Source organism: Protopterus annectens, chromosome 3.part1 (genome assembly GCF_019279795.1).
Source record: "Protopterus annectens isolate FY-2018-M chromosome 3.part1, PAN1.0, whole genome shotgun sequence".
NCBI lineage: Eukaryota > Metazoa > Chordata > Ceratodontiformes > Protopteridae > Protopterus > Protopterus annectens.
In genome coordinates, this window is record NC_056732.1 from 75,252,398 (window position 1) to 75,269,667 (window position 17,270).

At 36.8% G+C, this 17,270-nt stretch overlaps 1 protein-coding gene across 1 annotated transcript in view; it reads left to right on the plus strand.

Annotated features, from left to right (window-relative positions):
• The window catches only part of FAM91A1 (family with sequence similarity 91 member A1), a 1,899,235-nt gene that overhangs the window by 1,009,752 nt on the left and 872,213 nt on the right, over positions 1–17,270 (plus strand). Inside the window, exons 13-14 of the mRNA XM_044066590.1 lie at positions 2,850–2,962; positions 13,416–13,502. Coding sequence (XP_043922525.1) covers positions 2,850–2,962; positions 13,416–13,502 — 200 coding nt within the window. The remainder of the gene's footprint in view (positions 1–2,849; positions 2,963–13,415; positions 13,503–17,270) is intronic.

The window sequence follows — 17,270 nt, forward strand, 5'->3', positions numbered from 1 at the left end:
GAACCCACTACCAGAAAATCTTGTTTATCCAAATGGAAAATATTTTCTATCTAGTGTCTTTCTTGTAACCTGGATCCACTTACTGTGGGGTTTCCTTTGGTTCTCTTTTGTGTGAATTGCTTAGTGCTGGGTTGACATACTCTTCTGTTAAAGCCCATCTATCAGCTATTTCTGCTTGTCTGCCTTTGGCTTCTAGATTTCAGGCCAGACAATTTCTTAAAGGCGTCCTTAGTATTAGGCCTCCCAGAATGCCTATTCCTCCTTTCTGAAACCTAAATTTTGTTTTGGAAAAACTGACTCAGGCTCCTTTTCAGCTTACATCTTTAGCTTCTTTGCAGCATTGTTCTTGGAAGAATGTTCTTCTTTTGGCCCTTACCTCGGTCAGATGGGTGTCTGAGCTGCAAGCTGTTATGGCTGTTTTTCCTTTTTTGGTTTTTCATAAGGACAGTGCATCTCTTCATACTAATCCTTCTTTTATGCCCATGGTGGTTAATGAGTTGTCTCTTAGCAGTCTGTTCATTTGCCCACTTTTTTCCTTTCTCCATGGTCTGTTAACGAGAAGGTTCTTCATACCTTGGATTAGCATAGACAACTCAGATTATTTGGATAAAACTAAAGCCATTTGTAAATCTGAGGACCTTTTTGTTTCCTTTCATCCTAGATCTGTGAGATTAGTTGTTTCCAAGTAAATCATTTCTTCCTGGATATTTAAAGCCATTTTCTTTTGTTATTCCTTTCATGGGAAAAGCCTTCCTTTTTCTGTTAAGGGTCATTCTACCAGAGCTGTAGCTTCTTCTGCTACTTTTTTTCAGGGGCTTGGATACTACTGCTATTCTTGAGGCAGCTGCTTGGACTTCTTTACATAATTTTACCAAGCATTATAAGTTGGATGTTATTTCAGGGGCTAGAGATGGTTTTGCCAGGGTTATCTTACATGTTTTTTTTTGAGGTCTCTGCTGGTTCTTCCTCCTCCCAACTTCCTTTCTGAACTTTTGTACTTTCCCTATTGTAAGAAGTACTGCAGCAGTGATATGGAAGGATGTAGTACAGTTGTGTGAAATCTTTACCATAACAGTAGATGTCCTTCACTTCACTGTTGCAGTATTCTCTCCCTCCCTCCTCCCCCTGTTTCTTTTCTCCTATTGGATGTACTTGTTACCTCCTTGTATTCTCAGACTGTCATTTCTACTGGGGCTTTTCAGTTCTGAGGATGGTACATCCGTACGTCACCTTTATGCAGTACACTGTAAGTGAGTAGCATACGGGTGACGTACAGCATACCTGTTACAACCTAAAGGCTTTGGTATACTGGCCGGATGTCGGGCTACCCTTAGCAGGGTATCCCTATTCTAAGGAGTAACGCAACAGTGTAGGGAAGGATATCTACTGTTATGGTAAGATTTTACAAAACTATACTTTTTTGATATAAAATATGGTTTCTATGTTCAGGTGTTCATACTACAAGAAATGTGGCTTAAAACATTATATTTTTTGGCGGGAGTAGAACAGAATACATAGCTGAAAGCACCTGCTGCGATTTTATTTTATTTTTTAATTTAATTTTATTTTCCTGGCTTTCTCCCACTACTTGCTGATCATTAGGTTCCTCTCAGAGAATGAACACATTAATTTTCTCTTCACTGAGTGTGATGGCTGGCTGGGAGGAGCCATCCTTTAGGCAGTCAGTGGGAGGTGAGTTTTTTTTCCTTTTTGGTTCTACAGCCCTTTGCACATTTGGGATGTTCAGTTGAAAGGGGAGTGCAGTTGGCTGTCTGTGCTGGGCATTCCCTTTCTTTTGTAAGGGATGTTGCCAGCAAGCAGCTCTGACCACTAACCTTATAGTATGGGAAGTAGGTTTCCTGCTATCCATATGAGAAATTGCACCATTCCTGTCTGCTTCCAGAGCATATACAACCCCTACCTTCACTGTACCACCCCAGGAGAGGTGAACTGGTCAAGCCCATTCAGTCCTGTCCCTTCTTGCCTGTCTTCTCCATTGCTGGGATTGCTAATCAAACTCTGTTTGCCTAGGTCACACTTAGAGCTCCATCACTCTGTACCACATTGCAAGCTGTCTAGTCTGATGATGTTTAAAAGGGAGGGCTATACCCAAAAAGGCAGGTATGATTATCTGACATGGAAGAAAGAGAACTTTACAGGAGTTAGAACTCTTGGTAGTTGTCAGCTGGTAGATTTACTGTATGATGGAACAAATAGTAGTAATAGGAAGCATATAGAGAAATGCTTAGATTTACCAAGGACTGTTGGATTATTCTGCTGGGAGTGGGAACATGAGTGACTTGTAAGAATTTAAGCTTCCTGATAGCAAGTGAAGTTGTTTTTTATTTTACTTATTTGTCACTGTAAGTAAAGTGCATCTCAGGTTGTGAAAGCTGCCTCTAGTGTCTATTACCAGCTACTTGTTTGTTTTGTAATGTGTGTGCTTATGTTTCTGGGTATCTAGTGCGTGATCAAAGAAATCTTTGGTACTGTTGACTTACTGGATGAATTGCATAACAAGTGGCAGCATTTCTAATTCTTCATGATCACACACACTAGACTCTCACATATTCCATTTACCCATTTTCCGTTTTTATTATTTAGTCTGCATAGCTTTTTTCTGTTCAATTCAGTGGAGTGTGGTAGTTATGTAATTTGTATATTGAATAAGACTTTTCACGGTTTAGATAGATTTTTATGACTGGGCATTGTCATGTTGTCAAAGTGTTGTATTCAGTGATATTAAGTTGGTGGATATCGTAAGGTAATGCTGAATTTTTGTGAATATTAAGGAAAATTTATTTTATGATACACTCCTTTTTTTTATTTATTTTTGTTTGAAACAATAGGTGACTCAGCCAGCCTCAGCAGCCTAAGCATATCTACTGGTCACACAAAACGAATTGCATTTCTGTTTGATTCTACCCTCACTGCCTTTTTAATGATGGGAAATCTGTCACCAGTAAGTATTAACCAGTATGACTTGTTATGAGTTTTATGGAGTTTTTCAAGTATGTTTCTAAATATTTTACTATACATTTGGTCCACCAGTACAATTCTTTGCGGTACAGAGGCGAGTAGGAAGGGCGTACTGAATTAGTACTGAGAGAACTGTGTATGAGTATGTATACGCAGCATAGTTTTAAATAATCTGGTGGTTTTCATAGCATGCAGAAAGGAGCAACCAAAGAAACCTTGAAATACTTAACACATTTTACATGTAGTTGCTGATTTGCTTTATTTTATAGCATAAGAGTTGCCATTTACAGAATCTGGATTACTTTAGTGTCTTGTGACACTGACTTCCTCATTACAATTCTGGGATATCATGCATGCATTGGTATGAATTTGGACACATATAGACTTTAGACCATTGCGGTGCAAGAGCTCTTCTGAGAGTCCATTTGGTGGCACATTGACATTGTTAGCAAATGGATGTCAGTGAACTAAAGGCAAGTTAATACATTGTGTATTTCCTGTCAATTTCTGGGATGGATTACTTGGTTGAAGTCTGATTCCCCCCAAGCCATGTTGTCCCATTGGCTTACTCAGAATGTTATTTTGAAGGTGTTCTGTTTTGTAGGTACCATGGCTCCCCTTTCCTTACACATTTTTCCATTCATAATTTCTCAGCAATGTCTGCCACTAACCATGGTTTGTCCTTTTTGACCTGTGAATTATGTGCACATACATTAGCATTTATTATCATGTTATTTCCCAACCGAATGATCTTCATAAGGATTGTTGGTGTAGTAGCCTAAGATATGTGGGTTATATCCGCTAAGGATATAAATAGCCAGCCAACTTCCAAAGCTTCAGGGCAACTTTCACATGCCCAAACCATTAGTCAGCTCAATCTGAGCTGACTAAAAGTCAGGTTTGGATGCCAAGCTCTTCAGAGCTTTCTTGCCATCAAAGAGAGTACTCCTCTGTGGACTTTTGGGATGGTTGGGGGAAAAAGATTCCATTTTAATTTTTGTGATAGAAAACTAAGTTTTGTTGTAAATCTTGTTTATTTAAACAAGGATAAAGTGTTTTTATTGAGTATCATGTGACTTTTAGACACTTCAACAGGGGTGTACCTTTTTTACTTTTGTGATAAAAAGTTAAAACTTTTTTGAATTTTTTTTCTGTCGTGAAATTAATGTTATTTTACTTTTAAGCTAGATTAAGTGTTTAAGGTGCTTTTTATTGTGTTTTATCAGGGGAAAAATTAACTTTTTTAGAATTTACCTGTTTTATCGACTATCACTGCTAGGCTTTCCCAGGAATCAAGCATCATTTTGGCATAACTATGGGACATCCTTCCAGTTTTTCAACTCTTCCTTCCTCCAGCCACAAAAAGAAGATAACTGTTAAGCAGCCTTTGCCACCACAACAGGCTGCTAAAGTGCCTCAGCCACAGGTGGATGACTGTACTGTGGCCAGACTGGTTCCTCAGACCACTTATGTTTCTTCAGTCTTGCCGGTGTAGTTCTTACTGCTACCATGGACCAGGGGTTAGACATGTCTTGTGTGGCTGTTAGAGTGCCCTTAATGGGCAAGGGATAGATACTCTTGTCAGTCCTAGGAGAATGGGAAAAGAATGTCTGTCCAGCCAGAAAGTTTTGCCCATACCTATAGAGGTTATTGCTGGCAGTTCTTGGTTGGTTTCTTCAGAAAATCTTTGTCAAAGGTTCGTAGGATACTACTAGACTAACAGCTCAAGAAGCCTTACAAGCCTTACCAGTTTTATCCAACTTTCTGTCCCTAGGGGAAAGATAACAAAGGTCAGCAAGTGTGATTTTGACAATTTTTACAGACTGCCTTCATCCATAAAGGACATGGGCACCACCCCAAGAGTGAATTTGCAATTTCACATCCATTGGTCCAGATTGACCTTGGAGATGGTCTGGGAAGGGCTCTGCTTCATGTGAATAGGAAGCCTATTCCAGAGGAGGGGCAGTCTCTGGGATACATGTTTGCTCTCCAACCTGATCTGTTCATATCAGAGTTCAGAGTTCGATCTTTGGAATGGGTAACCCTGGTACAGTTAGTTTTATGGATATGCAACATTTCTATCAGGGCTGGGTCAGAGACTGTCTTGTAGGTTAGGGACAGATCACTCCTCAGTAATCGGTAGGAAACTGAATACAGTGAGAGGGCTTTTAATTAGTCTTTATATAACATGTTGTTTATACCCTATATTTATTTGTTAAGAATCCTCTGAGAATGCGCCAACTGGGCGGTGGTTAATGTCACCTCACAGCAAGAGATTTTCTGGTTCGATTCTCAGCTGGGGTGGCTTCTGTGCGGAGTCTGCATATCTTCCCTGCATGAGTGTGGGTTTTCTCCAGGCACTTGTTTCTTCCCACATTCCAAAGACATTCGTCTGGAGTGTTTCTCCCTGGGCCTCTGCTGAAAATAGGCTCTGAACTAGTCGGACTTTCACAGGCAACAAATGTTAAGTAACTAACTAAATTTATTTATTTATTTATTTCAGTTTGATTACCGGGGAGGTACACTGGGCTTGGGGGCCGTTTTCAGTGGAGGCCCGGGGAGAAAAGCTCCAACAGGAAAAACAAGAGTTTAATTACATGAAAATTCAAAGACAGTTTGTATAACATATAGCAGGTAGCAAACAAAGAGAATAAACGCTAGCAATTTCTAATTTGTTCAGGAGGAAAACAGGCTTATATCATAAAAATCAAAATTCTACAATTTAGTTGCCTATGCTAAGTATATTTAAAAGAGGTTAGGAAGGAGAAGAGGTTAGTCTGGAGAGAAGGGAGAAGATAGCTTGAGAGGTATGGGCTGAAGAGTGCAGTTGCAATGCCTATTTAGATAGAGGTAGGAATGAAGTTGGGTTTTGAAGTTATTAAGGTTGGTACATGTCCTTAGTGTGGAGGGCAGGGCATTCCATTTTGTAGCTAGGGTAAAGGATAAGAGAAGCAGACCTGCTGGGCGCTTGGGTTTTTGTATGGTGATCAGGTTTTGGTGAGAAGATCTAAGTGATCTAAGGGGGGTATAAGGTTGAAGAATATTAGAAAGAGCAGGCCAGTTAGTAGGATGGAACAATAATTTGTAGGCTGTGATGATTTGGAGAAAGTCTAGTTGATTGGGGAGTTCAAGCCAGTTTAGAGAGTGAAGGGATGTGCAGTGATGAGAGAAAGATTTGGCATTTGTGGCAAATCTAGAGATTTTGTTGTAACATTGTTCCAATTTGGTGGTAAGTGTGGATGATAAATTAGTGAGTAGGGGAGCTCCATACAGTAGGGAGGGAAGGAGGTAGGTAGAGGCAAGGATTAGTCTGGTGTGAGGAGAGAGGAAGTGGTTGTTTCTATACAGTAAACCTAGTTTTATGTGGGTTTTTTTGATGTTTAGCTGGATATGAGTATTAAATTTTAGTTGGTTATCAGTTGTAACACCGAGAAGTTTGGTGGAGGGAACAATCTCGATAGAGGAGTTGCTGAGGCTGGTAATTTGGAATAAGTTTTTATCAAGAGAGGAGGATTTAGAGGGGGAGAAAAGGAGGATCTTAGTTTTGTTTGCATTTAGAGAGAGATGATTTTGGAGCATCCAGTTTTCAGTGGTTGAGAAGGCACTTTGTGTTAGGGCTTGGAGCTCTGTTAGGTTAGGGGCACAGCAGATCAAAGTGGAATCGTCAGCATATTGCATAATACGCTGACGATTCCAGCAAATAAATAAATAAAATAAAAATAAAACTGTTGCAGGTGCTTGGTGAGGTACATGCCAAAGGGTACATTGTACTTGATTATTGGTCTGATGAGGGCCGAGTCCAGTGGTACTGTGACATCCTTAGATCTGGATGCCATGCCCTTACTTATAAGCTGAGCCACATAGAAAGATTCCCTTACCAACATGGACACATATTGGTCAGTGTTCAGATTCCTATCTATCTGATTACCCATCTCTGTCACTACTGGGTCCACTGTTAGGAATGCACTGTCAGTGGTGTAATTTGTAGGGGTATTTGATTTTCCAAAGGGTATTATTATGCACGTCTTCACATTTAGCTTGCCTCCCCCCACCTATGTTAATATTGTCTTGACATGGTGAAAGAAAAAAATTAATTTTGGATTATTCTGAGTATTCTTTTCTGAGGGAAATACAAAATTTAAAGGTACAATGGCAAGCAGTTCATTGAAAAAAATAAGTCTGAAATTATTGGAAGTGAATAAGAGATTACTTCTATAGCAGCCTTTATACTTTAATGCAGTTGATAGAACAGTGTACAGTTTAGTCTTATTTAAAGATAGCCACAGCACTTTTTTTAAAATCTAAAAGTTAATGTTTTCTGAAAGCATACAAGCTGTTTTTCATATCTGGAAGGGAAAGAGAGAAAAGAACTGGACAGACAGCAATCAATATAAGTGAGAACACAGGCTATAGCATGGATAACATTGATTTTAGTACAGATAATGTCTGTAGGTACAGCCATCAGTTTGGGGGCAGTTCCATTCTGAAGGGATAAACTGCATGTTTTGAAGATGTACATAATTGTGTGTGCTTGTTCCAGGTTAATAGGGGATGGGGTGTGTTGTATATTATTTTTGTTTGAGGGTTTTCATTAAAACAGAAAGTTTTGAAAAATATGATGTAGGTCCAAATGGAGATGGGAAGAAACAACTGTATAAAAAAGATCAGTCTGCCAAACATTACTACATGCATATAACACAAAAGCTAGAAATACACACAACTGTTGTGTATAATAAGTGGGAACAATAGTTTTATCATGATGATTATGTTGTCCATGTTATCCTGGAACTTGAATAGCCTTACAGGTATAGATAAAAAGGAAAGAGTATTGAATTATATTAAGAATGCAGAATGCAAAGAGCTATGCTGCAGGAGACACACTGTGGATTTGACATACATCAGATTTCAGAATGGATATTCAGCCAGAATATCAGGGGCAGAGGAAAAGGGGAATAATTACACTAATAGGTAGAGGGACTGCAGTAGTGATTAGATGAGGAAAAAAGACAAAAATGGCATATTAGCAGCAGTAACTGGCTATTGGCATGGAAGGGGGATTACAGTGGCATGTATTTATACTCCACTGAAAACTGCTATTATGCAGCTTAAGAAAATTTGGTGAGAAAAAATAATTTTTCAGTGGGGAATATTATTTATAGGTGGGAACTGCAGTTTGATTTGCAATAGTAAGAATGTATCACAGGGACCTAGAAGGGACAGTATAACAAAAGAGGGTATATTGCTGAAAAAAATTATGAAAATATTTGGTATGGAAGATTTGAATTCAATAATATGCAAATTTTGTTCAAGTTCCTATCATTCCCCAAGGTAGAATAACTGGGGTCTATGTCATAAGATCGAAGTTTCAAAACTTTGAATCGGATATCGTCGACACCATATGATCGAAGTCATGAAACTTCAAATCTTTTAATAGAGATCTCTGTATAGCACGGAAAGGGAAAATTTCCCATTTCTGCACTGTAGTGCAATCTCAGAGTTGGTATATTTAAGTAGCAGGGGTATAGGGGTGCAGCCCCCCACTTGGGGGGTGCAAGGTGGCTTACTCCCCCCATTTAGAGCATTTAAATGGTTTGTTTTTGTAGGTTGTTGTGTTTTATTACATTTTTGATGTTTCAGAACTTCGATTATATGGAGTCGACCATATTAGATTCGAAGTTTTGAAACTTTGATCATGTAATATAGACACGAATAACTGGGCTAAACCAGATAGAAATTATATTTCACAACAACATGTGCATTTAATTGAAAGCTTTGTTCCACATCTAATAGCCATTTCTGATCATGCACCAGTAAAAACTAAGATAAAAATGCAGGGTAAAGAAGTAAAACTATGACACTGGCAATTTCCCCACTTGCCTGTTAAAAAGAGACAAATTTAAGGAATGGGTAGTAGAAATTATTCAAAAATTATTAGGGAAGATAGAAATACCTTCAAAAGTTATAGCTAGTGACTGGGATAAAATGAAAATGGAGTTTAAAAATAGGGACAAAATAAGGGAGAAAGAGAAGAGAAGTAATGGAAATTACTTAGAGGGGCTAACAAAGGTTAAACAATTGCAAAATAAGATGACATCACAGAACAAGAGGAGGAGCAAATGCAGAGGCTAAAGAGAAAATAAAGGAGTATCTGGATAATATGCATGGCTTTAGAAAGATTGTAGTTAAGCAACTATTTTTTGATAACTCCAGAGCACTAAAACTTTTAGCACAATGACTTAGGCAACTGAATGTTGAAATCGTTGCCACCAAACTTAGGGAACCTATAACTAGAGAAATAACCAGAGATCCTATACAAGTTTCAGACATATTCCGGAAATGTTATGAAAATTCGCCTAAAGCAGTGAAATGTGGAAGTCAAGAAAGAGTAGAAATGAAAAAAATATATGGAAGACTTAATTATGCCAAGGTTAGCGATAGAGGAGGCTTAACAACTAATGGTTAAGATAGGAGGTAAAAAGATAAAAAACAGAGATATATAATCAATTTTCAGGAATGTTTCCAAGAACAGATGATGTTCCTGTGGAATTTTGGAAATTAGAAGGGAGGAAAGTGATAAAGAACTGGAAGATTTTGTTTAACAGTATTTTAAAAGGAGGAGGAACACCACCATAGTGTAAAAAATGTTGTGGTGGCTGTAATACCTAAAAATGGCAAAGACCTTTCCGGCTCAGCTTCATATAGACCCATTTCAATTTTAAACCATGGTTTTAAAGTGTTTATTCTAACTGAGAGAATGTCAAAGGCATTGAGAAAATTGCTAGATATGGATCATTGTGGTTTTGGAGGAGATGCAAATGTTTGACAACATTATTAGAACAATGATTATCCAGACTGAAGCAGAACATAAGAAAATACCTCTGTTGTTGGTGGGTCTTGATGCAGAGAAAGCATTTGACAGAGTAAGCTGAGATTTTAGGACATTGGAAGCTTTTGTATTCCCTGATACAATAATAAGGTCAATTAGAAGAATATATGAAGACTCTGAGGCAAGAATTAAAGTGGGAGGGTTCCTCTCAGATAAGCTTGTGTTTGAACAGAGGAGCCAGGCAGGGGTGTCCTCTTTCCCCTGTGTTATTTGCTTTATATTTAGAGCCATTGGAAAAGAAAATAAGGGACTCTGAAATACTAGGAAATAATTGGTATGGTAATGGGTATAATTGGTATGGTAATCAAGAAGAGTTGGCTTTATTTGTAGGTGATATTATTTTGTACTTGAGAAATCCAGAAAAGGACATCTCAGTGTTTTGGAGCATTTTGAGACAGTTTCAGGTATTTTTGGATATAAAATTATTGAAGATAAAGCAAAGGCTACAGCTGTAAATTATGTTTCCACACACAAATTGGTTCAGCAATGTCCATACCTGGGGACATGATAAGATGGAGTATTTAGGAGTATGGATTAAAAAGGCTTCTGTTATGGCAGCTAAGGATATGTGGGAAAAGACTAAATGAAAGATGATACAAATATTGAGAAACTAAAACTCTTATCTATTTATTATTCATTTGCATTTGTTTGGCGAGATGGTCCAGCTCGGCCAGAAGTGCCTGTTTTCAGTGGAGTCCCAGGGAGAAAAGGTCCACATATAATACAGAATTTACATTAATAAAGACATTTAGTACATCTTATTGGCAGCTTATACGGTTGGTGAAAAAAAAAACAGTTCATAAGTAATCATTCTCAAATCAAAGATATTATACAAGCAGTACAGAGTGTGTATATATATATATATATATATATATATATATATATATATACATATATATATATATATATATATATATATATGAGAACATTCCATATGAGTAGTTTTTAGCTAGCAAAATTTATATCGGACAATTCATGCAGTGGGTGCAAAGCAGATATACGAATTAATCAAGAGACTAGGTACTTACGTTTTCACACGTTTAGGAGGTGTAATAGTTGAGCAATAGGCTATACGAGTCCTGTTGCAGGAATCAGCAAAGTTGGTGGATATTCTTGCAGGTATAAATGGAGGTATGATATTAAGGCAGGCTGCGAGAGTACCTGAATCTCTCGCCTGGTTCAGTGGTAGGTCTATAAGGGTTAGGAAGAGAAGGAAATAGACATGAGGGATCAATGGTAGGACAGTGAGGGTTAGTAGAAGAGGGAAGTGGACAGGATGGAGAGGCAGAGTAAGTAAGACAGGTGGATGTGAAAGGAGGATGCCAGAGTAGTAGAGTGGGGATGAGAATAGTTGTGATGGTTGAAGTTAGGTTATATGAGATGTGGTGTTAGCACATGTGCGCTGCCAAGACATATCATCTATAGATATGGATAGTAAGAAACAAGCAGCGGAAGTATTTTAAGTCCCTTTGCCTTGTATACAGTCAGGTATACTTTTCAACCCAAGGAGAAGTTGTGGACAATAATTAATTGAATGAATTTATCTTGGAGGGAAAGAGTTTAAGTGGGATAAGTTGATCCTTCCAGTAGAAGAAGGTGATTTAAGTTTACCTGATTTGAAGGGATATTTTAGAGCTCCACAGTTAAGGCTCATATATGTAACACAAGTAGAATGTAATTCATAGTGGAAAAGGAGGATGATGAAGCAAAGGGAAAGTTCAAGAAATAGTGTCATTTTGGATGCAGATCCTTAAGGAGAATAACATCAACCATGCAGACTGTTAAATGCATAAAGTAGCAGAAAGTATTTAAGAATTAAACCAATACAAGAATAGAGAAATGAAATTTTGCCAGTAGGGATGACTACAAGTAGGGATATAAAAAAGAGGCAAGAGGGTGCTGGAATTTAGTGGAGAAACCTGGCAAAGGAACTAAGATATTGGGAGCAAATAACTCAAACAGGAATGTAATAGAGTGGGATGAGGCCAAGAAGACATTTGGATGCAGGCTAGGGACTGTCTTCCCTACTAGGGCTTAATCTCAGAGAGAAAGGGATAGGGAAATTGTGAGTGAAAAACTTGATGTGGTAGAGTTTTTAGTTGAATCTGAAACAGAAGCAGCTGCTAAAAAGGGATAATTAGTAAGGCAAATAAAATCTTGCATGATAATTATAAGACTCAGTCAGAGGAGGTTAGAAAAGATTATTGGCCAAAGAGACTAGAAAAGCAATTTACAAGAAAACAATGGGAACACAATTGTATGTCTCCCAAGTATGCAACAAAGTCCAGAAGGTTTTGATCTTTGCTTAGAAGTGTTTGCATAGGTATTGTTTATATCCCAAGCGGACTTTAACTGTTTTCCTCAGTTAGATAGCATATGTTTTAGGTGTGGTGGAGAAGAAAGAAGCAACTAGGAGCATATGTTTTGGAAGTGTAATGATTTGACAGTTTTTACTGTATCAAAAATATTGGGTGAGCAAATGGCTGTAAGTAAGGAAATGATTATTTTGAGCTGGGTTACAGGATCTAAATTGGCTAGACATAGTAAGGCCTTCGCCTTATTGAGTTTAATTCTGTTTGGTGCCAAAAAAGCAATTACTAGAATGGAAATCAACGTCTACACCAACTGTTTTTGAGGTTTTGAATATTATAAAGGAGAGAAAAGAACTGGAAGAGGAATCTTTAAAAAAGGGATGAAGCAAATTACATAGAACTAAATGGAAATTGTGAGAACAATACGTGCATAATAATATTGAGGAGGAGGAGTGATGTTTAAGAGAAAACAGGAATTTAGCAATTTTTTGTAATGTTGGACTGATGATAGTAGCAAAGAAAATACATATGATGTATATTGTATTTAAATTGGAAAATGTTAAAATTGTTTGCTTTCTGTTAATGCACGTTTGCCTTTGTCTTGAGTGATAATTTAATAAACATGTTAAAAAAATATAAGCATGTTTATTGTTTTCTGATAAGGTGAGTGCCTTATTTGGCTAAACTAGTCGGTGAGAGTTTACCCTTTTAGCTCTGTTAAAAATGCCAAAGGGGAATGTCTTTATCTAATGAGTGTGAGAAATTAAAAAGGTCATTAAAAAAACAAGAGGGGTGCACTTATGTGTTACACCTACATCAGCAGGTCCTCCTAAAGATCATCTGGAATGGTGTGTGTTCACATACGTTTAACTCTGTAATGTTCATCAGAATTTTTAAACTCCAGAGTCTTTGGTCTTTAGAAAGTTGACATTTTTCTCTTAAAATTGCTAAGTAGTAAACTACCTTACAAAAGAAAAAAAGTAAAATGATTTACCATTTCTATGATAAAGTCCTGAAGAAATCTTCAAGAGTATTAGTATTGAAAATGCACAGAAATAATAATGAAATGAACAAGTTCATAAAAAAAATCTATAAAGGTGTTATCATTTTCAGTATATTTTTAGGGAGAAATGAGCAGATGCAGTTTGGCAAGTGATATAAATCTAGTTGATTCTTAGTTGTTTTGTCATCATTTGTTGACATATCTCTTAGACTAAATCTTGCCTTTTTTCCTTTAGAATTTGAAAAGTCATGCAGTCACAATGTTTGAGGTTGGAAAGTTGTCTGACGAATCTTTGGACAGTTTCCTTATAGAACTGGAAAAGGTAACCTTTTAATTTCACCTTTACTGCAAACCCAATAACTGTATTTTGTGTTTCTGTGTAATGGTGGTGGTTTTAAAATAAGCTTTCTTTACAGTGTTTTTTTTTTCTCTGTGCTCATACCTTTTTCATTCTTTTGCTAGTGTATCTCCTGTAGCTGGGTATACTGGCAGATAGACAGTCCTATTCAAACCCGAATATTAAACAGTGGTCAATGCATTAAAATTTGAGGGAGGATCACTGTAACAATAAGTTATAACATTTGGGGTTACTCACCATCTTTGTCTCTGTTTCTCAGCTAGACATTTTCTCATGCACTGGGGCCTTCTCTACAAGGAATCTAGGCAGTTTTTAACTTCCTTAGATACTGACGTAGGCTGGATGAGCTGACCTTATTTGTATCAGTTAATTCCACATTTCCTTTAGCTCTTTTTTTCTGTTTTGCCAGTACTGTTGCTTTCCAGCCATGTCAGAGTACATTTTACTGTGTTGCTGTTTGTGTGTCACTTTAGTTCCTTGTCATCTCTCAGAATCATAGGAAGTATCAACCAAAGATTAGAGCTACATAGCGTGTAAACAAGTGTGCTTGTGTAAAATAGATAGCTTCTGTAGACTCCAACATCCAAAATTGTTTTGTTTGTGTCCCAGTCATAATGTTAACAGTTGTGAAAATGTTGCAAGATTAAAACAAGTGACAAAAGTCAGATTTTCTAAACCTTTAAATTCTAGTTTAATGGGGGTAGCATTTAATACCCCTTATGGGAAAAAAAAGAAATCTGTAAAGCATTTTTCTGAGTTGAAACAGAAAAAAATGAGAAAATGAAGGGACTCTCACAAAAAATGGATGCATATGTAAATGGGAAAAATTACACCATACCCTTAACTTTTTGCAGTAATAGACCTTCTTCCTTGATATCAAAGCAAGATACACCTTGACAACTGGCTGTAAAGTGATGGAGACTGAAGTGGGCCAAAAGGGGTATGCTCACCAATATGACTAATTCCAAAATATATTATGAAGTCATCTGCATCTTAAATGGTAGCTGTCTCTTGATTATAAACCCACAATACTGCTGATCAGACAGTTGGAGGATTCAAAGTAATATTTTGTAGGAGCATACCACTGTGATTGCTAAACAAACTTCTGATACTAACCAGGCAAATACCATCTTTGTTCTGTTTTCTTCACCATATTTGACTACAAATACCAGCCTAAAGCTCTTTCTCTGTAAAGTTCTGATAACTTGCATTAGTCATGGATGAATACTTAAAACTTCCAATTTTATGATTGTTGAGAAAAAACTTTTCATCTGTGCATGAGAAGAGCCACACATTAATGAAGAAAATAGAGAAGAACTAATTTCTTCCTTTCCCTTGAAGGTGAGGAATATGTTGGATCATTCCAGTCTAATTTATCTCAGTTTATTCATTCAAGCCATGGGGATACTTTATGTCCATCCTCAACATCCCTACTCCAATGCATTATTTTTGATGGAATAGTTAGAATAGTAAGGGAGAATTTTTCAGCTTATCTAAATTAGAGTTGCCTTACTCTAAGTCACCATCATCTTCAGGGAGGGCCACTGTAAAAGTAAATCATAATATTTGGCTTTTATCTGCCTCATCTTTCTTCATTTCTAACCATAGTAAGTTTACTATCTATTCCACAATCCCTACGAAGCCTAACACTGGTCTTGCTCCACTATTCTTTTGAACCCTGCTTGTTCCAGAAGGCTCTATTTTAAAGTCAGCATTGCTACGAACTTTGTTTATTTATTCTCAGCACATTATTTCTTTCACAACTTGCTTTAATATTGGAGTAATTTCATGCTTTAATTTGGAGTTATTTCATCTACCTGATGTCTCGCACTGGTCAACTACTTATTTTTCTTCATATGTCTTCATTTCAAAGTAGTAAAAAATCTGTTGTTACTCTGGTTTGCAAGTCTCTTTTTTACCCCATATAATTATTTTTTACAAAGCTTCCCATTTTGTTCTGGAGAAGCAATTTCAGGACGTCTTGCAACAAGAAAGAGAAAAGAATCCATGAAAGAAACTGGAAGAGACCTAAACAACTGAGACTACTCCCAAAGTAGGAATACAAGTAATTTTTTGAAGTGCCAAAATGTCTTCAGTCTACTTGGTGCTGCCAAAAGATAATTGGTTATCAGCACCCTTGTCAGTGCATGTGTCAGTGTCTTTGTGTAATCAAGTCAAATAAAGAATCTAAGGAAGGATAATCTAAAAGTTTAAGTATTTTTGAATCATGGCCCTCTGCAACTCTTGTCTTATTTGGCTGTTCTCTTACAATAGCCTTCTTTCAAGTGTAAGTTTGCAAGGAAATATTTCATTTTTGTATAAGAAACCATTTTGAAACACATATAGTAATACCTTTGATAAACTGATGTCATTCTGCAGATAGAACATTTAAGATGCATGTCTTTACAAGTATTTACAAAGACTCATGAGAGGTAGAGGAAAAGGAATGCCTTTTGACTTCTTTAGTGAAGAGGTAGGTTTCTGTATGAGGTGAATTAATATTCTTCCCCTTCAAGATTTTGATAAGGGATATGTTTCTTAGTATTCAGGCTGTCTGCTGGAAGATATTCCCTTTATGGAAATTAAGCTTCGTTGAGTAATTTTTCAGGTGATCTGTATGTGATGCTTCATATTTAGAGAAAATATATATATATATATATATATATATATATATATATGTATATATATATATATATACATATATATATATATATATGTATATGTATATATATATATATATATATATATATATATATATATATATATATATATATATATATATACAGAGAGAGAGAAGAGAGGCTTTCAGATGTCTAGTCCCTTCATTCTGCTCCACATTTTAAGTCAGCTATTCAATTCACTGATTCATAGTCATCAGCACCCAAGAAAGAGTGATGAGTGTATAAATATGTCTTAGACAGACAGGTTTTATGCCTTGCTGTGTTGCCATCTTCTTAAAGTGAGAAATCTGTTCTCCTAGTATAATTTACGTTGCGTAGAAGTCGAGGTTACCAGATGAATACTGTAAAAAAGGTTTAGACATGTAGTGCTTTAGGAGTTAGAGCTTTAAGCTGCCTATCTCTCATAGTTTCTTATAAGAGCCCCTTTTTAGAGCAGATTTAACAAAATGTGCAAACTCTTCCTAACAGTAATAGAACAGAAAAACTACCTTCATTAGTGGAAGACATAGGAGTGTTTGTTTTGAAATATGCTTTTGGTGCTGTGGATGATGGTGTAAAACCATCTTTGATAAGGATAGTTTTGAAATGGATAACTTGAGAGTCCTGACTTAGACGAGTCTTATAATGAGGACTTGAGATCAAAATGTTGGCTCCTTATTGAAATCTCAGCACTCATAAAGTCAAGTGGTGACAGACCAAAAAAAAAAAAGAAACTGCTGGAGAAGAGAGAATCTTAAACATCTCGCTCCTTTAAACTTATATATATCAACTCTGAGATCACCATCTCTTGGAGATCAGAGAATATTCCAAGAAATTGCCGTTCAGATTTAGCATATGCAAGTCCATTTTTTCAACCATTTTGTCTCTTTATTTCTGGACTCACTAATGTGGGTCCCAACTTTTTAAATGGTTTCCAAAGACTTCTGAGTGCTCTACTGATGCAGGAATTTTTGACTGGTAATGCAACACATGGCTTTATTGCTGACTTAGAATAGAAAAAAAAATCAAGGTGCTCATTCAACCAAATGGTTTCACCTCCTATTCCTCAGCT